This window comes from Mustela nivalis (genome assembly GCF_964662115.1).
Source record: "Mustela nivalis genome assembly, chromosome: 3".
In the NCBI taxonomy this organism is placed as follows: domain Eukaryota; kingdom Metazoa; phylum Chordata; class Mammalia; order Carnivora; family Mustelidae; genus Mustela; species Mustela nivalis.
Window position 1 is genome coordinate 76,689,201 of NC_139022.1, and position 26,125 is coordinate 76,715,325.

At 38.1% G+C, this 26,125-nt stretch overlaps 1 protein-coding gene and 1 pseudogene across 2 annotated transcripts in view; one reads left to right on the plus strand and one right to left on the minus strand.

Moving 5' to 3' along the window:
* The window catches only part of JMY (junction mediating and regulatory protein, p53 cofactor), a 110,971-nt gene that overhangs the window by 45,566 nt on the left and 39,280 nt on the right, over positions 1 to 26,125 (minus strand). Inside the window, exon 3 of the mRNA XM_082724774.1 lies at positions 4,681 to 4,831. Coding sequence (XP_082580900.1) covers positions 4,681 to 4,831 — 151 coding nt within the window. The remainder of the gene's footprint in view (positions 1 to 4,680; positions 4,832 to 26,125) is intronic.
* On the plus strand, positions 12,912 to 13,498 carry LOC309861700 (small ubiquitin-related modifier 2 pseudogene; annotated as a pseudogene). Its single transcript has one exon. The product of its transcript is annotated as a small ubiquitin-related modifier 2 pseudogene (transcript).

The window sequence follows — 26,125 nt, forward strand, 5'->3', positions numbered from 1 at the left end:
TACCCCCCCACCCCGCTTCTCTGCATTCTTGTCAACACCTGTCATTTCCTGACTTGTTAATTAGCCATTCTGACTGATGTGGGGTGGTATCTCACTGTGGTTTTTATTTGTATTTCTCTGATGTCAAGTGATGTTGAACACTTTTTCATGTGTCTCTTGGCCGTTTGGATGTCTTCTTTGCAGAAATGTCTGTTCATGTCTTCTGCCCAGGTCGTGATCTTGATTGGAGTCTTAATTCTTCCAATGTTGAGTTTGGTAAGTTCTTTATAGATTCTGGATACTAGCCCTTTATCTGATATGTCATTTGCAAATATCTCTTGATTGGAGTCTTCGTTCTTCCAATGTTGAGTTTGGTAAGTTCTTTATAGATTCTGGATACTAGCCCTTTATCTGATATGTCATTTGCAAATATCTTCTCCCATTCTGTCTGTTGCCTTTTGGTTTTGTTGACTGTTTCCTTTGCTGTGCAAAAGCTTTTTATCTTGATGAAGTCCATCAGTTCATTTTTGCCCTTGCTTCCCTTGCCTTTTGCGATGCATCTAGGAAGAAGTTGCTGCGGCTGAGGTCAAAGAGATTGCTGCCTGTGTTCTCCTCTAGGATTTTGATGGATTCCTGTCTCACATTGAGGTCTTTCATCCATTCTGAGTCTATTTTTGTGTTTGGTGTAAGGAAATTGTCCAATTTCATTCTTCTGCATGTGGCTGTCCAATCTTCCCAATGCCATCTGTTGAAGAGATTGTCTTTTTTCCACTGGACATTCTTTCCTGCTTTGTCAAAGATTCACTGGCCATAGAGTTGAGGGTCCATTTCTGGGTTCTCTATTCTGTTCCATTATCTATGTGTCTGTTTTTGTGCCAGTACCATACTGTCTTGATGACAGCTTTGTAATAGAGCTTGAAGTCTGGAATTGTGATGCTGCCAGTTTTGGTTTTCTTTTTCAACACTCTGGTTATTTGGGGTCTTTTCTAGTTCCATAAACATTTTAGGACTATTTGTTCCATTTCTTTGAAAAAAAAAAAGTTGATAGTATTTTGAAAGGGATTGCATTAAATGTGCAGACTGCTCTAAGTAGCATAGACATTTCATAATATTTGTTCTTCCAATCCATGAGCATGGAACGTTTTTCCATTTTTTTGTGCCTTCCTCAATTTCTTTCATGAGTATTCCATAGTTCTCTGAGTACAGATTCTTTGGAGAGGGAGAGAATTTTAATCAGACTCCCCACTGAGCAAGGAGCCCAACATGGGGCTGGATCCCAGGAGCCTGAGATCCTGATCTGAGCCGAAATTAAGAGTCAGAAGCTTCACCAACTGAACAACCCAGGTGCCCCTATAATGGTTATATATTTTTAACCATAATGCAAACTTTCTCTTTTAAACAATAATGTACCTAAAAACATAGAAAGCAGACTCTAAACCAAATTTACTGAAAATTATTTCATAAATTTGGTGTCCAGTAAGAAAAGACATCTTTAAACCTTAAAATGAACTATTATTAACATTTTTTTTAAAGATTTTATTTACTGCTTGACAGACAGAGATCACAAGTAGGCAGAGAGGCAGGCAGAGAGATGGGAAGGGAAGCAGGCCCCCTGCCGAGCAGAGAGCCCGACACGGGGCTGGATCCCAGGACCCTGGGATCATGACCTGAGCTGAAGGCAGAGGCTTTAACCTACTGAGCCACCCAGGTGCCCCTATTACTAACATTTTAATGTACTGTAGTTATCATTTATTTTTTAAATTGTCATTATGCTCTAAGGTGAATACCCACAAATGCGATTCTTAGTTCATACAGTAAGCACATCTTTAACTTACCAAGAAATTGCACCGCAATTGGCTCAGTTAGTTAAGCATCTACCTTGGGCTTGGGTCATGATCCCACAGTCCTGGTATTAAGCCCCACATCAGGGAGTCTGCTTTTCTTTCTCCCTCTGCATGTGCTCTCTTTCACTCTATCTACCTCAAATAAATAAATATTTTAAATACTGCATTCATTTTCCAGAGACTGTACAATTTTACATTACAGCCAGCAATAGAGGATAGTTATTCTACATCATTGTCTACCCTTGATATTGTTAGTATTTTTTTTTTATTTTAGCCATTCTAACAGGCATGTGTCGCTACCTCATTGTGATTTTAATTTGCATACTAATGACTGATGGCCTTGAACATCTTTTCTGGCGCTAATTTGCAGAGTAAATGGCCATGTGTTGTGAGTTTATTATTCTCTATTCTATCCCAATGATTCACAGTCTATCCCTTCCATTATACCATGTCACAGTGGCTCTATAATTTATAAAGTCAGGTAACATGTCTCTGGTTTTCTATTTTTCTAAACTGTTTTAGGTATTTTAGTTACTTTGCTTTTCCATGTAAATTGGAATCAGCCTGTTTATGTTTATAGGAAAAAGTCCTGCTTTTTGGCAGGTACCGTGTTGAGTCTATAGATTGCTTTGGAGAGAACAGACATCATTACTATGTTGGATGTTCCAATACATGAACACAACATGTCTATCCATTTACTTAGATCTGTGATTTCTTCCTCATGTTATCTAATTGCAAGCACTATGAATCCTGTACATGTTTTGTCAGACTTTTATAAATGGAATTTTTAAAAACATTTCTATTTCCAACTATTCATTGCCTATATAAATAGGATGCATTTCTGGGTGCTGACCATATTTTCTGTTACCCTGAGAAAGTCACTTGGTAGTCTGAAGTTTTTAAAAATAGATTCTAGGGGCGCCTGGGTGGCTCAGTGGTTAAGCGTCTGCCTTTGGCTCAGGTCACGATCCCAGGGTCCTGAGATCGAGCCCTGAGCATCGGGCTCTCCGCTCAGCGGGAAGCCTGCTTCTCCCTCTCCCACTCCCCCTGCTTGTATTCTTCCTCTCACTGTGTTTCTCTCTATCAAATAAATAAACAAAACCTTTTAATAAATTAATAAATAAATAAATACATATTCCATACAATTTTCAACATGAACAGTATTATCTAAAATAGGAACCACTTTATTTCTTCCTTTCCAACTGGAAGCTGATTTCTTTTTCTTGCCTTATTATAACTAAGATTTATTATATTACGCTGAATAAGAAAGAGGGGTCAAGAGTAAACATCCTAGACTTTGTACCTATTTTGGGGGGAAGCATTCAGTCTTTCACATTAAATGCAATGTTGGCTATAGGGTTTTTGCAGATGTGCTTTATCAGACTTAAAGAACTTAAAGAAGTTCTTTTCTATTCCTAGTTTGCTGAGTGTTTTCATCACACACAGCATGCTGTATTTCGTCAAATGATTTTTCAGCATTAACTGATATGATTAACCATACTTTTTTTTTTTTTAAAGAAGACTAAAGCTTCTCAAACTCAGCACTTTAGACCTTCTGAGCCAGAAACTGGGCTGTCCTATGTAACATAAGATGTTTCACATAATCCATGGCTCTACTAAATGCTAGTAACACTCTTAGTAGTTGTGACAACCAAAATGTCAGAGACTGACCAGAGACTTTAATCCAGAGACTGTTAAATGTCCTTTTGCATGGCGCAATCACCTTTCGTTAAAAACCACTGCAGTGGGGCGCTCGGGTGGCTTAGTTATTTGAGTGTCTGCCTTCAGCTCAGGTCACAATCACGGGGTCCTGGGACCCCTGCAATGGGTCCCCAGCTCAGCAGGGAGTCTGCTTCTCCTTCTCCCTCTGCACTTCCCCTGCTTGTGCTTTCTTTCTCTCTCAAAATAAATAAAATGTTTAAAAATAAGAAAATAAAGCATTTACTCTTCCCATGAATATGAAAATCCTCTTGTCAAAGTCTACAATATTGCAGTTCTGATAAGAATTACATTAGTTTGGGAAGAAATGATTTTTCAAAAAGGATGATAGTATTATCTTAGAGAAGAGTAACTGACTATACACCCAAAAGATTTCTGAATAATAATGAGGGTTAATTGATAAATGTAGGTAATAAATTTTATTATGAAGCTATTATCATTAATCAGAGCATAAGAAAAGGCTTATCATTGGAAAAGAGAGTCCAGAAAGAAATCCAAGTACATAAAAGAATTTTACTAGGTTTTGACTATTTGGAAGAGTACAGAAACTAACTTCAGGTATAAATAACAATTCAAAGATTAAACTGCTATTGAAGGATTTTCATGGCCACCCATGGAAGGAAGTTGAAAGGAATGGACCTTCAAAGACCTTGCCCTATGACTCTCTTCATTTGGCTTGTCTTGATTTTTATCATTTATAAACTGTAATTCTAAGCATGTACTTTCCTGAGTTCTGTGAGTCATTGTAGCAAATGATCAAACCTAAAATGGCCGTGCAAACCCTCAAGTTTGTCATCAGTTGGTGAGAAGTGCAGAAGGCCCAGGGACCCTCTAAGGTTCCAAGTAGTGTCTTAAATGTGGGCAGTTTCATCGCATAAGCTGTGGGGTAACAGGTTAGTGTCAGAATTGACTTATGCTACACTAATACTCAATTACTAATTTTTAAAGGTGGAGTATGTGTAAACACATGCCCAGAAAAGACTGAAAGGATCTACCATAATTTACTAGTAGTGATCTTTTTTATCCACTAGGACTATGAGTAGTCTTAATACATTTTTCTATAGAACTCCTGCAAACATGAAATATTTCAGTCATTTTCAAAAATATCTAACAAGAATAACTTTACTAGGAAACTCACCTTTTTGTGCTTTTGCTGTGATTTCAAAATACTTGACAGTAAGATCTTGAATAGACAGCACAGCCATGTGAGCTTTTCGCTGCCAATCAGCATCTTCTTTTTGTAGACTTTCAATTCTTCGGGGACCCAGATAATCATTCTCCATGGAAATCTTCAGACAGAAAAAAGGAAAATTAAGAGGGCCATTTCTTTCTTTTCTTCTTCCTCTCTTTTTGAAAGATTTTATTTGACAGAAACAATGAGACAGGGAACACAAGCAGGGGGAGTGGAAGAGGGAGAAGCAGGCTTCCCGCTGAACAGGGAGCGCAATGCAGGGCTCAATCCCAGGACCCTGGGACTACGACCTGAGCCCAAGGCAGATGCTTAAGGGCTGAGCCACCCAGGAGCCCCTTTCTTTTTCTTTCTTCATTCCTTAAACATTTACTGAATGTTCACAATCAGGCAGGCATTGTGTCTCAGGCTAAAACAAACAATACTTGTTTTCTCTTGCCCTAGAGTATAAGCCATTAACTTATTAAAAAAAAATAAATTAATAATAATGTTAAAGACCTCTGACACAGAAATTTGTTCCCCATTCCTTTCTCTATCTTCTTTTTCACCCTTCCCCTCCTTCATATATAAATAAAGTACATACAGCAAAATATAAAGATGTTATTTTGGGGTGCTGAGATAATAAGAAATATATTTCCTACTTTATGATAATTATATTTTCAGGTTAAAAATTATTTGTATCACTAAATACTTATTTTATAACTGACATAAATAATTGAAAACTCAGATTTTTAAGACTGATAATTTATAAAAATCAGCCCATCTATGCACTAAAGATCTCTGGGCAAAAGTAACAGACAAAATTAATGATTACTTGCAAGAGTTACAAATAAAACAAAAGAACAAAGCAGAGCTAAAAATCGAATGATGGACAGGGAGGTACTAGATGAATGCTAAAGTAAAATTCACAGACGTGACAGTATTAATATAAAAACATATAAAAACACTACACAGCTATGTTTAACATGGAAGAAAGGTGAAATCCAGGAAGACTAGGAATGGATCCTCTGTGCACTCCACCCTGCTTTATCATATAGTATGAAAAGACTGCTTAAAAAATTAAATGAGAACATCTTATTAGGATGATAAAAAAAAAAAAAAAACACAGAGAAAGGTATTAATCCACCCTGGCATATTTCTAAAAAACTAATCAACTATCATGAGCCACCAAAAAAGTTGTAAAAAAAATTTTAAGAGGTAGAAATAATACAGGCCATATTCTCTAAATGGTGTAATTAACAAATTAAAAGAACAGTCTGAACCCAAAATAAAATTTTAATCACCAGGAAATATAACCTAGAGGAAGATAACATTTGGTTTTGATCTTGAAAATATACAAATATACAAAAATATACAAAAAACAGTATACTGCTCCTTAAGCAAATGAAGAGGTTTCCAGATAGAGGGGGAAATATACCAGGTGCAAGCGCACCTGGTTCAGAAGCCAGCACACAATGAGCAATTTCTAATAAGCAGTGTTATGAACGGACAATAGCAAGGCACAAGAAGGGATCAAGAATGACTAGAGGGGCATCTGGGTAGCTCAATTAAACTAAGCTTCTGACTTTGGTTCAGGTCATGATCTGGGACAGAGCCCCACGGGGGCTCTGCTTCTCCCTCTACCACTCCACCTGCTTGTGTGTGCTCGGTATGTGCACGCTCTCTTTCTCTCTCCCAAATAAAAATCTTTAAAAAAGAAAGAAAAAAAAAATGACTAGAAAAAAATTGGGGGGTGCCTAACTGGCTCAGTTGGTGGAGCATGAGACCTCATCTCGGGTTGGAAGATGGAGTCCTACACTGGGTGTAGAGATTAATTAAAAAAATAAATACAATCTTAAAGAAATATCTGTATATAGAACTGCCACTTCCTCAAGAATTAAACAATGAAGGAGTAGTTGGTTTCATTAAGTTTGATTCTGCAAAAGCCATGGCTAGAGATATAAATTTAGGTGGCTTGCCATATAGATGACATTTACAGCCATCAGAGTGAATGAGGTTATCTAAGGAAGTCATGAGAAAAAGGGTCATGATTGAACCCTAAGGAATACTGACTGTAAAGCTGGGTCAACAGCCCACAGAAATAAAGCCAGAGGAAGTGGGTACACCAGTCAAATGTGGAATCACATAAGGAGCAAGAGTCAAAGGAGGAGAAATTGAACCTGTCCAACACTGCTTAGGGGTCAAGCAGGATGACAACCAGTACCGACAGATATAACAGCAATAAGATCACTGAACTTAGCAACAACTTAGGTCTAGAGTATAAGCAAATTTTCTTTGCCTATTAACACCCATGACATCTTCAGATCTCAGTTCAATTACTAGTTCATGGAAGTCTTCCCAGACTTCCTGTTACAATCTCTTTAGTGCAACACATACCACTTTCCTGCATAGCGCTTATAAGATTTTGTGAATATTAACTATTAACTGTTTGCCCCCTTTAAAGTTCTATGAGGACACAGGCATTTTTTGTGTGGCTTGCTTGTTTATTTATTTATTTATTTATTTATTTGCTTCTCACTAGCATACTGCCTGGCATGAAATATGCAATCTAAAATATTTCCTAAATGAGTAATTAAAAATTCACTCTGCACCTGTTTTTAATGAGGTGAGAGATGTAGACATGTGTATAAATATTCTTTTGAGGGATCTGAATAGAGAAAAAAGGGTGGTGGTAGGAGAGGACAAACCTTAATGGGTTTTAAATTTTATATCTTATTTCAATGGGAGATCATGGCAAATGTAGGGAAAGTTCTTCCATGGGCATAAAGAAAGTCAAGTTTTGGATTTGGTAGGATGAGGGGAATTTCTTTTTGATAATCTCCATTTTCCCCTGTGAAGAAAAGCATCCAGATAAGAAAATGTAGTATAGGAGAATGGAGGAAAGAAGACACAAAATAGCTGTTTTTACATAGTAGGATAAGAAACCATTTAGAAAAACTCATTAAGTAAATATTTTTTTAAAAAAGTAACCAGAGTTATTGTGGTCATGGTGAAACGGGCACAAACTCATACACTGCTGGTAGAACTATAAATTGATGAAAAACTTTTCATAAAGAGTATGATACCATACTCTTTAAAGGCATTATTATTTTTTAAAGATTTTATTTGTTAGAAAGAGAGAGAGAGAGGAAGAGAGAGAGCGTGAGCACAGGCAGACAGAAATGTAGGCAGAAGCAGAGAGAGAAGCAGGCTCCCCGCCAAGCAAGGATCCCAGGACGCTGGGATCATGACCTGAGCCGAAGGCAGCTGCTTAACCAACTGAGCCACCCAGATGTCCCTATACATATCTTCTTACCTTAAGAAAATACCTTCAAAGAATAATAACCAAAGATGTTCACTACAATGCTACTCAAAATAGAAGAAAAAAAACTTGTCACAAATATCTAGTAATAGAGAATGATAATACTTATATAATTCTGTGCAAAAATAATGCTTATGAAGTTTCTAGTAACAAAGGACAATCACTTTTATAAGATTAAGTAAAGACACATCAAATCCTAGACATAATTTCAACTATATAATGTCCAGAAAAAAGGAGAAAATATATAGAATATATTACTCAGGTCATCTTTTGTTAGATTGTGGGTGATCATTTTTCTTCCTGTTTGAAATCTGTACTTTCCAAATCTTCTTTAGAGTGTGTGTGTGTGTATACATACCTACTGCTTTTATAATCATGAACTAAAAAAATGCTTTATTCTCTTAATTTCACAAACCATACCAACCAGACAAGATGAGGACACATTACCCCAGAGGCTTCCTGTTTCTAGTCAAGCAAACAATGAACTCCTGTTTCCATATAGGAGGAACAGCAAGAGGCAAAATTATGAGACTTACTTTTTTTTCCAGTGTGTGTGGGAGGGAGGGGAAATGGAGATATGATCAAAACCTAAATGTCTTCCTTAATAGCTGGAAAACAGAATTATGTTGAGCTCCATTTCTGGGACCATAAAAATAGTGCCAAGTAAGGACAATTAAATCAGTAGGAGAAGCTTAGATGCTTGATACCAGATTCTGTACTAACCAAGACTGGAATTTCTTAATTCTCAGAAGACAATTACTGTATCTCCAGTCACATACTGCAGGAGTTAAACTTACATGATGCTACTGGATATGGTTGCTTTTTTCTCCCTTTTAGACTTTACCATGGCTAATATCTGGAATCATTCAATTATGTAACTTGAATAAAGATCCCATTGTACTGGGTACTTCAGGGGATGTAACGTAAGACACACATTCTCTGCCTAAGAAATTTATGATCTAATTGGAGGGTGGGGTAAGCAAAGATAAAAGTGCTGCAGAAATGTCTTCAAATTAGGAGAACTGGCTGTGCTACTATAAAGTGTGAGAACTTTGACACAATCACTTAACATTCAATTATTCACTCAAAATGATGATGTATTATAGTATTTTCTCACCATCACTATTGTAGGCAGCAGGCACAGAAAGATACTCAGTCTAGTGGAAGACACAGACACTAAAATAAAGAATTATAATAGAGTATAAAAATCTATCAAGATAGAGAATGCCTAGGATACTCGGGTAAGCACCAGCCATAGAGGCTGCAGTACTGAGTCTGGGAAGAAAATTTCTAATGGGAATGATGAGTAACTAAATTCTTAAGGAATTTAAACTGGTGGCCCCACCAGTTTAGTGTCTGCCTTTGGCTCAGGTCATGATCTCAGGGATCTGGTATGAGCTTGTGTTGGGTTCTCTGCTCAGTGGGGAGTCTCTTTTCCCTCAGGTGGTCCCTGTCAACCCCTCTCCACCATGCGTGAGCCTCTCTCTCTCTCCCTCAAATAAATAAAACTTTCAGGGGGAAAAAATAGAGAGAGAACAAGTAGAATTCTATCCAGGTATTAATAATGGTGAAGGGTGTCTCTGTGTAAAAAGAATAAAGGTATTTTAAGACCCTTAAGGTAAATGAAACGTTTGGCAAGAAGAGAACTCATTTAGCTGTTCAGATCAGGATTTACTTTACTGAGGTTGAAAACTGCAGAGGGATCTAAAGGAGGGGTATGATTTTGACAGATACATGGTATATGGGGAAAGAGAACCACCCAAAAGGTCTGCTGGAGGCAAGAATTAACCTGAGCCTTTTGCAGTTACGTTCAGTGTCTTAGAAGACAGAATATCCAGCATGGCTGGAGTTTAGGTAAAACAGATAAAGGCAATGTGAGATAAGACTAGAAAAGGAGGTTGTGGTCACTATTAGGAGGACTTAAAACATCAGGCTGAAATTATACTTAGTTTGAGAGGCACCAGGAAGCCATTGTGGGACTCTTAGCAGTAAGTGGCATATTTAGACGTCAGCTCAGATAGAAGGACTCAGAAGACTTGTTTGTATCTAACAAAACCATCATAGTTTGTGCTTTGTTGTGATTACCTCTGATTTTTAAACACTCAAAAAGCATAAGATTAATATTCACAAATGTGGACCAAAGATTTAGAAAATTTAACACTGCAGCCAAATTTTAAACTCTTACTCAGCACGTTATGAGAGAACGTCTTTTCAATGACATGATTAAACTTTATACCCTTTCAAGGACTTGGTATATTGTACCTAAAACCATAAGCTAGGTTACTAGGGTTTTTTTTCTCCCAACTTTGAAATTTTAAAGATATATGTAAATTCTTGTCCATCAGTTTCCAAGTTCACCTTATGCCTTGTGATGCTAGAGTTGGAGCTTGTGAACCACGTCTAGCCTTTGCCAATAGAAAGGTCTGGGGGAGGGAGAAGAGATTTGCTTCTTCCTATGTGTATCACTGGACTTTCTTGTTTGCTGTTCCTATGAGCATCAGCAGAGACTCACTTCATCCCAGCATCTGCAGTTCCTTCCTGAAGCAGTTCACAGTTCGCAGTTTGTCAGCCTTAGCAGAACTAGCCTCACTTTCTGCCCACCCTCTCGGCAAGAGGAACCAACACTGGGCTGCTCGATTCCCAGTAATCTGAGTCTCTCCTTCCAGCTGAGACATACCAGCCCTGATTACCTATGCTGCCTTCCCCAGAATTCAGCTCCACCCAGAGTCCACCCTCCACACTAAAACATTAATAACTGCCATCTCTTGCCTGTGTGCCACCAATCCCAGGGGTGGTGGCTGTTTTTACAAGTGTTAGCTCTGATATCTTAGTTGCCTTCTTAACCATCTGGTTAACAACTTTATGCCAAGTTAACAATTCTTTGTATTAAATTCTCCCCATCTATTTCAGCTGGTTTACTTTTCCGATCAAACTCCTATAGACACAACTATGGAACAGAAATCTAATAAATAGAACAAGCAATGTTCAAAATGAAAAAATCTTAACTCAGATCATTAACCAAATCCTTTTTACTTGGAAGCCTAAACACATACAGAAGTAAGAAACTTACACTATGGGTTATTCAAAAGAGAAAACTTTTAAAAATCTGCTGGTAATTATTTGAAGATAACTTGTCCTTTGTTGGACTATCTTTACCTTCACTGTACAGGTATATTCAAATATACGCAACACAAACATGTTATGCATGTTTTCTAAGTGCTGTTTAAATGGTTTCTAAAACTCAGTAGTTAACACTGCAGCTACCTTTTTAAAAAATGTTATTATGGTTTACTGTACCTAAGACATTAAGTAAGGATACTAAGTTCTTTTCCTATCTCGGCAAGTCTGAAAAATGTACAGCACTGGTCAGCTGGATCATGAGCTTAAAAACAATGACATCTCTGTTTTCAATTTCAGGGCTAGATGGAAAACAGAGCCTGCTTTTGAAATGGAAAAAAGTATGTGTCAGTTTAGGTGGCTATAGTGAGACTAATTTATAAATACAAATTTCTTGGCATCAATTACTTATTATGAAGTACATCACTTCCTTGGATACTGGGTTTTATATAAGAAACCTTAAGTGTTACTCCTGTCCACTGCTGGGTTAGCGGGTAAAGAAGAGAAAAACAAAACAAAACAAAACAAAACCTCCAATTCTCATGTGAAAAAGATGCCAAGATAAATCTGTATATATACTGACGTTGTAGTACCTTTAATACAAATTTTCTGGGCCCAGGAGTCACCTGAAGGTGAATAAGATTAACAAAATAACATGATCATATTTGGAAGTATTTAGTCATGCATTTTTCTGGATTCAAAGTAAATCAATATTCTCAAGAAGTATGATCTGATAATTTTTTTTTAAAGATGAGAGAAATCTGGGGCACCCTGGTGGCTCAGTGGGTTGGGCATCTGACTCTTGATTTCAGCTCTGGTCATGACTTCAGGGTCATGAAATCAAGCCCAGTGTCAGGCTCCATACTCAGCAGGGAGTCTGCTTGAAATTCTCTCCTTTTGCCGGTCCCCACCACTCTCCTGCATGTTCTCACTCTAAAAATAAATAAATCTTAAAAAAAAAAAAAAAAAAAAAAGCGGAGAGAGAAATCTAAAAGGCAAGGAAACCAAAGAAAAAATAGCTCAGGTAAGAGGTAAGTGATGGCACTACACAGTTCACAGTTGATATGTGATAGTATATAGTGATCCAACAGTGTAAAAACCACCCTGCACTAAGTGCCCCACAAAGTGGGCAGAGTGGAGACTGAAAACCAGCCCATCTTTTGCCAAGCTATGTATACTGCTGCATCTGCCCAGATGAAAACCCTCTTCTAATTTGTCCACTGGAACAGGGGCTGGGGAGTGTGTATCTTTCTATCTCACACAATGATACTTACAGATTTGCTTGGTCCTGGGGAACAGGAAGGGTGGAAGAGCACATTTAAGATGCAGTGGGACGATAATTGGCAAAACGAGGTGCCTGGCTACGAAGGGGAGAAGAGCTGAGGCTTCCTTCTAGATCCTTGCTCATTTCTTTCAGCAAGTATAAAAAGTCAGCCAATGTGTTTGAAGTGCTTTTAGCTACGCAAAGACAGATCAGTGGGCCAACTCAGTAACTAACCCTGACTCGTTAATATGCTGGATTTAAAAATCTAGACAGAGGGGGCACCTGGCTGGCTCAGTGGGTTAAAGCCTCTGCCTTTGGCTTGGGTCATGATTCCAGGATCCTGGGATAGAGCCCCACATCAGGCTCTCTGCTCAGCAGGGAGCCTGCTTCCCTTCCTCTATCTCTGCCTGCCTCTCTGCCTACTTGTGATTTCTGTCAAATAAATAAATAACATCTTAAAAAAAAATCTAGATAGAGGTATGCTCATTCAGTGTGGACCTAGCACCTCTTTTGTGAAGTGGCAGCTGAGGATACTCTAGTGCTTGCCATGGCCGACAAAAAGCCCAAGGAAGGAGTCAAGACTGAGAACAACGATCATATTAATTTGAAAGTGGCGGGGTGGGATGGTTCTGTGGTGCAGTTTAAGATTAAGAGGCACACATCACTTAGTAAACTAATGAAAGCCTACTGTGAACGACAGGGTTTGTCAATGAGGCAGATCAGATTCCAATTTGATGGGCAGCCAATTAATGAAACAGACACACCTACACAGGCGGAAATGGAGAATGAAGATACAATTGATGTGTTCCAGCAGCAGACAGGTGTCATCTACTAAAAAGGGAACCTGCTACTTTACTCCAGAACTCTGTTCCTCCAGACCAAGCAGACACTCTCAACTAGAAAGCTGCAATTTGGTTCCACCACATCCCGACTACTACAGTATAGTTTTCTCTATTCTTTGATTTTCCCCTTCCCCCTTCCTTTATTGTACATAAAGTAACTGTGTATGTGCACAAGCATATTGCATTTTTTTTAACTAAATGGCCAGTGGTATGTTTTGATCGACAACAAATGGAGATGGGATGGGGGAAAATACTACTTCTGTGAAAATACCCCCTCTCGGGCGCCTGGGTGGCTCAGTGGGTTAAGCCGCTGCCTTCGGCTCAGGTCATGATCTCAGGGTCCTGGGATCGAGTCCCACATCGGGCTCTCTGCTCAGCAGGGAGCCTGCTTCCCTCTCTCTTCTCTCTGCCTGCCTCTCCATCTACTTGTGATTTCTCTCTGTCAAATAAATAAATAAAATCTTTAAAAAAAAAAAAAAGAAAAGAAAAGAAAAGAAAATACCCCCTCTCTCCATTAGTGGCATTCTCAGTCAGCTCTTAACCTTTATATTCCAATAAGTTATTTTGCTCTCACTGTTTAACAAAAAAACGAACAACATAAAAATCCTTGCATACCTTGTTCAATTGGAGAATTTTAATGTTTTTCATTTATCATTGTAAAACCAAGGACAATTTTATAACTTTTTTGTATGTAGTGTTACATGTACAGCAATCTGTCTTTAAGTAGAGATAAATTACTCTAAAAGAAATGAATCCTAGATACTTTTCCCTTCAAGTCAAGCATCTTGTTTAAATAAACTTCTTGTTTAAAAAACAATAATAATCTAGGTAGAATCATCTAGTTTGAATCTCACTCTGTGGATGCCAAAACTGAGTCCCAGAGAGACTATAACTTTGGAGTTCAGTGTGTTCCATCCATGAGTGGTTTCAAGTTCTTCTGAACTTGGGGTTCTTAAACTTAAGTATCATAATCACCTGGGAAGGTTGTTTCAATGAAGACTGCAGAGCCCCTCCCCCTAGTTTCAGTAGATATCTGAGGTATGGACCAGGAATCTGTATTGGTAACAAGGTCCCAGATGATACTGAGGCTACCAGTCTGGGGGTTACTTTTTTTTTTTTTTTTAAGATTTTGTTTATTTATTTGACAGAGAGAGAGATCACAAGTAGGCAGAAGAGGCAGGCAGAGAGAGAGCGAACCAGGTTTCCCGCCGACCAGAGAACCCAACATGGCACTCGATCCTAGGACACCGAGATCATGGCCCAAGCTGAAGGCAGAGGCTTAAACCACTGAGCCACCCAGGTGCCCCTGGGGGTTACATTTTTGAGTGCCAATATATTAGACATAGAGTCTGGTAACTCTGTCAAGGGTTGTGGGTCTTAGAACAACCTTTAGGCCAAAAATTCTGGGTAGGGAGGAATTGCTTAATGCTTATAGATGAGACAGAGGATTAGTGAAAAATCTTTATTAATTACCATTTACAGGAATGCCTGGCTGGCTCAGTTGGCTAAGTATCTGTCTGTGGCTCAGGTGGTGATTCTAGGGTCGAGCCCCACATCAGACTTCCTGCTCAAGAGGGAGTCTGCTTCTCCCTCTCCCCCTCTCTCTGCTCATGCTCCCTCAAATACATAAATAAAATTTAAAAAATCAGATACCTGTATGAGGCATTAAAACTAGGAGACAGAGCAATATTACTTTCTGCCTTGAGACAAAGCTGGATCTGAACAATGAGTAAAGCTGTATGGTTGAAAGATCAAAGGCTTTCCATAAGTAATAAAGGATGCTTTTAAGAATACCAAATTTAAAAAGTTTTTAATTACCATTTATATAAATATAATTAAGACTAAAGTATATTTAATATAAAATATAAAATATATAGTAACTCTATTATAATAAAATGCTAATATATAAATATTTAAGAAAATATCAAGGTATATTAAATATGTATCTTATAAATATTTTATAATACAAATATAAATATACATTCAGGGTACCAAGTTAACTTATTTTCTTTTTTTCTATCATGTTTTAGTATCTAGTTTAAAAGCACTGGAAATTAAGTTCTTTCTAAAGAATCCAGAATACAGGTCAAACTCCACAGGATGCGACAGTGTTCTAGCCCTGGACCACCTTTCCTCTCATTTCCTACAAATCCTTAAACGAGAGACATACCAACAGTTTACACCATGTGGTTTAATTAAAACAGCAAGCTTTGCAGTCAAACTGATATGTGTTTTAATCCCGGCCATGCTATACTGGCATCAACAATGGTGCCAGGTAGGAGCGAAGATTTTATAATTCATTCAATATTTTGACGAAAAGCACAAGCACATGCCTATTCACAGTACCATTCTGGATTTTATCTGTATCTGGGGTACTGTCTATTCCAATCTCCAGTGCAGACATATGTACCCACTTTCTATTGAATTGGTATTGATTCTTTCAATATAAGATAATTGATTTCCCTATTTTTCCATCTATCCTTAGGCAGTGTTGATCACTCCAGTTTGTGTGCCTCTACATCAACTTTTACATAATACATTTTTAAAAATTACCTTAAGTTATAATTTACATACAGCAGAATATTCCTGACATAAGTGTAAATTTTGATGAACTCTGACAAGTTTACATATCTATGTAAAAACCACTACAACCAAAATTTAGAGTGTATCCATCACCCAAAGGATTCTGTTACACCTGTTTCCTCTCAATCTCCATTGGCCAACCCGAGGCAAGGAGTGCTAAGCTTTGTCAATATATTGTAGATCAAAACCATCAACTCCAAAATTTCACATTAATGGATTCATATAGTTTACACTGTGTCTGTTGCCTTTTGTTCAGCATACTTTTTGTAAACTATTAATAAAAGTTCAATTTACATAAAAATTAATCCATTTAAAGTCAATTTTTGATGAGTTTTAATAGCTGTATACACCCAAGCAACAACCACTACAATCAAGACATAAAACATTTCTATCACCTCCAAAAAGATTCCTCATGCCATCCATCCCTTCACACATGAATATATGCTTTTGTACTTGGTTTCTTTGACTTAGCAAGATTTCAGATTTATCCATGTTGTTGTGACTATCAAAGGTAAATTCCTTTGCATAGCTGACTATTCTGTAACATGGAAATACCCCATTTTGCCTATCCATTCACCCGCTGGTAGTTATTTGGGCTATTCCAGTTAGGCGCCACTGTGAAGAAAAGTGGCATGAGTATTCCTGTACCTGTCGTACGAGCAGATGTTTTAATTTCTCTCTTTTTGTTTTTTATTTTAAAGATTTTATTTATTTTATTTGACAGAGAGAGATCACAAGTAGGCAGAGAGGCAGGCAGAGACAGAGGGGGAAGCAGGCTCCCTGCTGAGCAGAGAGCCCGATGCGGGACTCGATCCCAGGACACTGAGATCATGACCTGAGCCGAAGGCAGCGGCTTAACCCACTGAGCCACCCAGGCGCCCCTCATTTCTCTTTTATAACTAGGATTTGAATAGCTGAGTACTGAAGTATGTCTATATCTAACTCCTCAAGTAACAGCCAAACTGTTTACCAAAATGGGTTACACCACTACAAAATATGCTAGGAATATTTGAGAATTATAGTTACTCTATAACCTCAACAGCCCTTGGGAATGCCACAGCTTTATTTTTTAAGATTTTATTCATTCATTTGACGAACAGAGAGACTAGATGTGGGGTGGGGAGAAGCAGATTCCTCACTAAGCAGAGAACCTGATCTGGGGCGGGATCCCAGGACCAGAGGATCACACCCTGAGCCAAAGGCAGATGCCTTAGCAACTGAGCCACCCAGGCATCCTAGTGCCAGAATTTTAAATGATACTCTAATGGATGTGTGTCTTATTATGGTTTTAATCTGAATTTCCAAGATGACAATTTTAAGCTTCTCTGTATGTGCTCATTAGCCATTTCTTTAAGGTCTTTTAAGAATTTAGCCAATTTAAAAATTTTTTGGTTGTCATTGAGCTTTATAATTTCTTTTTCAAATGTATTACAAGTATTTTCTCCCATTCTGTGAGCTTGCCTTCTTTTTCTTAACGATCTTTCAAAAGTAAGTGTTTAATTTTGGTGAAGTCCAATTTATCAACAAATTTTTTTAAGTTTACGGCTCATGGGAACGTCTGGGTAGCTCAGTTGGTTAGGCGGATGCCTTCGGCTCAGGTCATGCTCAGCCAGGAGCCTGCTTCTCTCTCTCCCCCTCTGCCTGCTGCTCCCTCTGCTCCCTCTCTCTCTCTCTGTATCAAATAAATAAATAAAATCTTCTAAAAAATTTACCAAAAAAAAAAAAAAGTTTGTGGCTTAACTTTTCTGCATCCTAAAAAGTCTTTACCTTTTCTTTCCCAAAATTGTCAAAACTTTCTACATTTTCTTACATTAAAATTTTTTTTTTTTAAAGAGAGAAGTAGGGGAGTGGTGGCAGGGAGAGGAAGAGAGGTAACTATCTTAAACAGGCTCTACATCTAGCACTGAGCCAAAACAGGGCTTGACCTCATGACCTTGAGATCATGACCTGAGTCAAAATAAAGAGTTGACACTTACTGAGCCACCCAGGCACCCCTCTTAAACACATTTGAGAACATGAGAGTCTGTTTAGGTCTAAAATGGATTTGAAGTTAATTTTTCCATATGGTATAAGAACTCAGATCAATTTTTTTTAATGTGGGTATGCAGTTGTTCTGGTACCATTTCGTGGAAAGATTATTCCTTCCCCCACTTAACTGCTCGGTCACCTTCGTGAAAAACTTACTATATAACCATGTATCTGTTTCTGGATTTGACTAGTTTTCCAGAAGTTTTCAAGTCAGGTAATAAGCCCTCCAATTTTATCTTTTTCAAAATTGTTAAAGCTATACTCTGCCTTTCCATAAAAATTTGTAATTCGTTTGTCAGTTTCTGGGGGGAGAAACTTACTAGAATTTTAATTTGAATCTAGATCAACTGAAAACTGACATCTAAACATTACTGAGTCTTCCATACTATTAACATGATCTTCCCATTTCTTACGGTACACTTATTGTCCCTCAGCAAAGCTTTGCAATTTTCAGAAGACAGAACTTTCATATATTTTGTAAAATACATTCATGAAGAGTTCATGTCCAGAGATGCTTATAATGGTATTTTAAAGTTTCTGTTATTTTCTTTTCTAAAGACTTTTATTTATTTGACAAAGATCACAAGTAAGCAGAGAGGCAGGCAGAGAGAGAGGATGAAGCAGGCTCCCTGCCAAGCAGAGAGCCCAATGCGGGGCTCGATCCCAGGACCCTGGGATCCTGACCTGAGCAGAAGGTAGAGGCTTTAACCCCCTGAGCCACCCAGGCACCTCTGTAATTTTCATTTCTAAAAGATTAGAAAATGCAATTGAATTTTTAACATTAACCTTGTAACTAAATTTACATATTATTTCAACAGGTTTTTTGGCTAAAGGTCCCTTAGGAGAGGGACAGCTGGGTGGCTCCCCATGCTTGTGTTCTCTCTCTCTTTCCCTGTCAAACAGAGAAATGGAATTTTTTTTTTTTTGAAGATTTTATTTATTTATTTGAGATAGAGCAAGAAAGAGAGCACAAGCATGAGGTGGGGTGGTGGGCAGGGGTAGAGGGAGAGGGAGAAGCAGGCTCTCAGCTGAGCAGGGAGCTTGATGTGTGGCTTGATTCTGGGACCATAGGATTATGACCTGAGCCAAAAGTAAACGTTTAACTGACTGAGCCACCCAAGCACCCCATAAATGGAATCTTAAAAAAAAAAAAAAAAACCCTTAGTACATTTTATATACATGATTACATTATCTGTAAGTACAGATAGCTTTATTTTGTTCTTCTAATTTATATACCTTTTACTTTTTCTGGCTATGAACTCCAGAAAAATACTGAATTAAAGTGGTGAGAGTAAACAATCTTGCCGTGTTCCCAATCACAGGTATAAGAATTTAGTCATTCACCATCATATATGATGTTAGGTAGGCTTTTCATACGCACCCTATCAGGTCAAGGAAATCCCTTTTCTTCCTAGTGTGCTGGGTTTTTACCATGAATGGATACTGAATTTTGTTAATTGCTTTTCTGCATCCATAGAAATATACTGGTTTTTTCACTTTAGTCTAATATGGTAAATTATACTGGTTTATTTCTGAATGTTAAAACAACCTTGCATTTGAGATAAACCCTATTCATATATACTGTATTATTTTTATAGATTACTAGATCTTATTTTTTAAAAGATTTATTTATTTCAGAGAGAGTGAGGTAGGGAGGAGCACAGCAAAGAGAAGCAAACTCCCTGCTAAGCAGGGAGCCCTACGCAGGGCTCAATCCTCAGGACCCTGGGATCATGACCTAAACTGAAGGCACATGCTCAATGACTGAGTACCCAGATGTCCCTATTAGACCCTATTTTTTAAGATCATGTTAAGAATTACTGCATCTATATTCATGAGGGTCATCTATCTCTAGTTCTCTTTTTTCTGTAACATCATTTGATTTTGGTATCAGGATAATGCTGGCCTAAAAAATTAGTTGGGAAGTATTCCCTCCCTTGTTTTCTGAGTTTGTGCAGATTTTGCATTATTTCTTCTTTACATGTTTCATAAATTCTCCAATGTGTTCTGGACTTGTCGATTTCTTTATAGGAATGTTCTGAATTATGAACTCTACTCTGTTAATACAGTGCTCCCTATATTATTCTATTTCTCCTTGAAATTACTTTGATAACTTTCATTTTTTCTAAGAAATGTATCCATTTCATCTAAATCAGACCATGTATTGGTACCAATCTGTTCATCTGTCTTTATTAACTTTAACATTTATAGAATCTGTAATTATATCTGTACTTTCAGTCCTAACAGATAATGTGGGGCTTAAAAAAAAAAAATTCAGCTAGGTTTATAAAATATAGAGTTCCCCGCCCCCCGCCCCAGACAACCAGGTTTTGGTTTCAGTGATCTTTTCTTCAATCTATCATTTCTTTTTTTCAGGGACCCCACTCTTAGTTTTTTGGGTTTAACTTGCTCTCTTTTTCTAGCTTCTTAGGGTGAAAGTTTGGATGACTGATTTTAGAACTTTCTTCACTAATAACTATAAATTTCTCTATAAATACAGCTTAAGCTTCATCCCTTGGTATCTTGCCAAAGGTTCAGGATAAAATTTTACAGAGCTAAGGCTGTATCTCTGTAATTTCGACAAAAACACAGATTTAAAAAAAGAGAAGCTAAAAGAACACCATGCAAAGAAAAACATCAGAACACCTGCCTCAAAAATGTAAAGGACACTTTACCCATGAAAGCTATCTCATAGATTATTTTTTTTAATTTTTTATAAACATATATTTTTATCCCCAGGGGTACAGGTCTGTGAATCACCAGGTATACACACTTCACAGCACTCACCAAAGCACATACCCTCCCCAATGTCCATAATCCCATCTCCTTCTCCCAAACCCCCTCCCCCCAGCAACCATCAGTTTGTTTTGTGAGATTCAGAGTCACTTATAGTTTGTCTCCCTCCCAATCCCATCCTGTTTCATTGATTCTTCTCCTACCCACTTAAGCCCCCATGTTGCATCACCACTTCCTCATATCAGGGAGATCATATGATAGTTGTCTTTCTCCACTTGACTTATTTCGCTAAGCATGATACGCTCTAGTTCCATCCATGTTGTCGCAAATGACAAGATTTCATTTCTTTTGATGGCTGCATAGTATTCCATTGTGTATATATACCACATCTTCTTGATCCATTCATCTGTTGATGGACATCTAGGTTCTTTCCGTAGTTTGGCTATTGTGGACATTGCTGCTATAAACATTCGGGTGCACGTGCCCCTTTGGATCACTATGTTTGTATGTTTAGGGTAAATACCCAATAGTGCAATTGCTGGGTCATAGGGCAGTTCTATTTTCAACATTTTGAGGAACCTCCATGCTGTTTTCCAGAGTGGCTGCACCAGCTTGCATTCCCACCAACAGTGTAGGAGGATTCCCCTTTCTCCACATCCTCGCCAGCATCTGTCATTTCCTGACTTGTTTATTTTAGCCATTCTGACTGGTGTGAGGTGATATCTCATTGTGGTTTTGATTTGTATTTCCCTGATGCCGAGTGATATGGAGCACTTTTTCATGTGTCTGTTGGCCATTTGGATGTCTTCTTTGCAGAAATGTCTGTTCATGTCCTCTGCCCATTTCTTGATTGGATTATTTGTTCTGTGGGTGTTGAGTTTGCTAAGTTCTTTATAGATTCTGGACACTAGTCCTTTATCTGATATGTCGTTTGCAAATATCTTCTCCCATTCTGTCAGTTGTCTTTTGATTTTGTTAACTGTTTCCTTTGCTGTGCAAAAGCTTTTGATCTTGATGAAATCCGAATAGTTCATTTTTGCCCTTGCTTCCCTTGCCTTTGGCGTTGTTCCTAGGAAGATGTTGCTGCGGCTGAGGTCGAAGAAGTTGCTGCCTGTGTTCTCCTCAAGGATTTTGATGGATTCCTTTCACACATTGAGGTCCTTCATCCATTTTAAGTCTATTTTTGTGTGTGGTGTAAGGAAATGGTCCAATTTCATTTTTCTGCATGTGGCTGTCCAGTTTTCCCAGCATCATTTATTGAAGAGGCTGTCTTTTTTCCATTGGACATTCTTTCCTGCTTTGTCAAAGATTAGTTGACTGTAGAGTTGAGGGTCTATTTCTGGGCTCTCTATTCTGTTCCACTGATCTATGTGTCTGTTTCTGTGCCAGTACCATGCTGTCTTCATGATGACAGCTTTGTAATAGAGCTTGAAGTCCAGAATTGTGATGCCACCAACTTTGGCTTTCTTTTTCAATATCCCTTTGGCTATTCGAGGTCTATTCTGGTTCCATATAAGTTTTAGCATTATTTGTTCCATTGCTTTGAAAAAGATGGAGGGTACTTTGATAGGAATTGCATTAAATGTGTAGATTACTTTAGGTAGCATAGACATTTTCACAATATTTATTCTTCCAATCCAGGAGCATGGAACATTTTTCCATTTCTTTCTGTCTTCCTCAATTTCTTTCATGAGTACTTTATAGTTTTCTGAGTATAGATTCTGTGCCTCTTTGGTTAGGTTTATTCCTAGGTATCTTATGGTTTTGGGTGCAATTGTAAATGGGATTGACTCCTTAATTTCTCTTTCTTCTGTCTTGCTGTTGGTGTAGAGAAATGCAACTGATTTCTGTGCATTGATTTTATATCCTGACACTTTACTGAATTCCTGTACAAGTTCTAGCAGTTTTGGAGTGGAGTCTTTTGGGCTTTCCACATATAGTATCATATCATCTGCGAAGAGTGATAATTTGACTTCTTTGCCGATTTGGATGCCTTTAATTTCCTTTTGTTGTCTAATTGCTGAGGCTAGGACCTCTAGTACTATGTTGAATAGCAGTGGTGATAATGGACATCCCTGCCGTGTTCCTGACCTTAGCAGAAAAGCTTTCAGTTTTTCTCCATTGAGAATGATATTTGCGGTGGGTTTTTCATAGATGGCTTTGATGATATTGAGGTATGTGCCCTCTATCCCTACACTTTGAAGAGTTTTGATCAGGAAGGGATGTTGTACTTTGTCAAATGCTTTTTCAGCATCTATTGAGAGTATCATATGGTTCCTGTTCTTTCTTTTATTGATGTGTTGTATCACATTGACTGATTTGCGGATGTTGAACCAACCTTGCAGCCCTGGAATAAATCCCACTTGGTCGTGGTGAATAATCCTTTTAATGTACTGTTGAATCCGATTGGCTAGTATTTTGTTGAGTATTTTCGCATCTGTGTTCATCAAGGATATTGGTCTATAGCTCTCTTTTTTGATGGGATCCTTGTCTGGTTTTGGGATTAAGGTGATGCTGGCCTCATAAAATGAGTTTGGAAGTTTTCCTTCCATTTCTATTTTTTGGAACAGTTTCAGGAGAATAGGAATTAGTTCTTCTTTAAATGTTTGGTAGAATTCCCCCGGGAAGCCGTCTGGCCCTGGGCTTTTGTTTGTTTGGAGATTTTTAATGACTGTTTCAATCTCCTTACTGGTTATGGGTCTGTTCCGGCTTCCTATTTCTTCCTGGTTCAGTTGTGGTAGTTTATATGTTTCTAGGAATGCATCCATTTCTTCCAGATTGTCAAATTTGTTGGCGTAGAGTTGCTCATAGTATGTTCTTATAATAGTTTGTATTTCTTTGGTGTTAGTTGTGATCTCTCCTCTTTCATTCATGATTTTATTTATTTGGGTCCTTTCTCTTTTCTTTTTGATAAGTCGGGCTGGGGTTTATCAATTTTATTAATTCTTTCAAAGAACCAGCTCCTAGTTTCGTTGATTTGCTCTATTGTTTTTTTGGTTTCTATTTCATTGATTTCTGCTCTGATCTTTATGATTTCTCTTCTCCTGCTGGGCTTAGGGTTTCTTTCTTGTTCTTTCTCCAGCTCCTTTAGGTGTAGGGTTAGGTTGTGTACCTGAGACCTTTCCTGTTTCTTGAGAAAGGCTTGTACCGCTATATATTTTCCTCTCAGGACTGCCTTTGTTGTGTCCCACAGATTTTGAACCGTTGTATTTTCATTATCATTTGTTTCCATGATTTTTTTCAATTCTTCTTTAATTTCCCGGTTGACCCATTTATTCTTTAGAAGGATGCTGTTTAGTCTCCATGTATTTGGGTTCTTTTCAAACTTCCTTTTGTGGTTGAGTTCTAGCTTTAGAGCATTGTGGTCTGAAAATATGCAGGGAATGATCCCAATCTTTTGATACCGGTTGAGTCCTGATTTAGGACCGAGGATGTGATCTATTCTGGAGAATGTTCCATGTGCACTAGAGAAGAATGTGTATTCTGTTGCTTTGGGATGAAATGTTCTGAATATTATCTGTGATGTCCATCTGGTCCAGTGTGTCGTTTAAGGCCTTTATTTCCTTGCTGATCTTTTACTTGGATGATCTGTCCATTTCAGTGAGGGGAGTGTTAAAGTCCCCTACTATTATTGTATTGTTGTTGATGTGTTTCTTTGATTTTGTTATTAATTGGTTTATATAGTTGGCTGCTCCCACGTTGGGGGCATAGATATTTAAAATTGTTAGATCTTCTTGTTAGACAGACCCTTTGAGTATGATATAGTGTCCTTCCTCATCTCTTATTACAGTCTTTGGCTTAAAATCTAATTGATCTGATATAAGGATTGCCACTCCTGCTTTCTTCTGATGTCCATTAGCATGGTAAATTCTTTTCCACCCCCTCACGAGGGGAGAATTCGAGAGATAAGTGACACCATAAGACGAAACAACATTAGAATAATTGGGATTCCAGAAGAAGAAGAAAGAGAGAGGGGAGCAGAAGGTATACTGGAGAGAATTGTTGGGGAGAATTTCCCCAATATGGCAAAGGGAACGAGCATCAAAATTCAGGAGGTTCAGAGAACGCCCCTCAAAATCAATAAGAATAGGCCCACACCCCATCACCTAATAGTAAAATTTACAAGTCTCAGTGACAAAGAGAAAATCCTGAAAGCAGCCCGGGAAAAGAAGTCTGTAACATACAATGGTAAAAATATTAGATTGGCAGCTGACTTATCCACAGAGACCTGGCAGGCCAGAAAGAGCTGGCATGATATTTTCAGAGCACTAAACAAGAAAAACATGCAGGCAAGAATACTATATCCAGCTAGGCTATCATTGAAAATAGAAGGAGAGATTAAAAGCTTCCAGGACAAACAAAAACTGAAAGAATTTGCAAACACCAGACCAGCTCTACAGGAAATATTGAAAGGGGTCCTCTAAGTAAAGAGAGAGCCTACAAGTGGTAGATCAGAAAGGAACAGAGACCATATACAGTAACAGTCACCCTACAGGCAATACAATGGCACGAAATTCATATCTCTCAATAGTTACCCTGAATGTTAATGGGCTAAATGCCCCAATCAAAAGACACAGTGTATCAGAATGGATAAAAAAACAAAACCCATCTATATGTTGCCTACAAGAAACTCATTTTAAGCCCGAAGACACCTCCAGATCATAGATTATTTTTTTAAAAAGATTTTATTTATTTGACAGAGAGAGACACCAAGAGAGGGAACACAAGAAGGGACAGTGGGAGAAGGAAAAGCAGGCCTCGCAAGAGTAGGGAGCCCAATGTGGGGCTTGATCCCAGGACCGACTTGGACTGAAGAAAGACGCTTAACAATTGAGCCATCCAGGTGCCTCTTAAGTATCTAATGGGTTGCCCTCCTAGCTAAGTAGGTTTAGCAGCCCAGTCTTGGTTTTGGCTCATGATCTCAGAGTCCTGGGATGGAGCCTTGCGTCGGCTCCACCCTTAGCACAGGGCATGCTTAAGATTCTGTCTCCCTCTTCCTTTGCCCACTTTAAAATAAATAATACTTATAAAAACATTTTTGGAAACTCTGACATTAAATTCTTATAACTTTTTTTTCTTTAAGATTTTTTTAAAGATTTTTTTCTTTAAGATTTTATTTATTTATTTGACACAGAGAACACAAGAAGGGGGAGTGTCAAGCAGAGGAAGAGAGAGAAGCAGGCTTTCTGCTGGGTACGGAGCCCAATGTGGGGCTCAATCCCAGGACCCGGGGATCATGACCTGAGCCAAAGTCAGATGTTTAACTGACTGAGCCACCTAGGCATCCCTTTATTGTAACTTTCAAAATAAGGCCTACCCAGAAGAAATGTTCCCAAAACTTCTGGTAAAGAAATATAAGGCCACACAGTCCCCAAAACATTGTATGGGAGGAACAGAGAAGAAAAGTACAGGATAAAGGGGGAAGATGGGGATTTCTCAATACATCCACAACTTCACTTTCTAGGCTCTTCTCATTCCTGGTTACTCAACAGAATCACCATTGAGATACTCTAAAATGAGGGG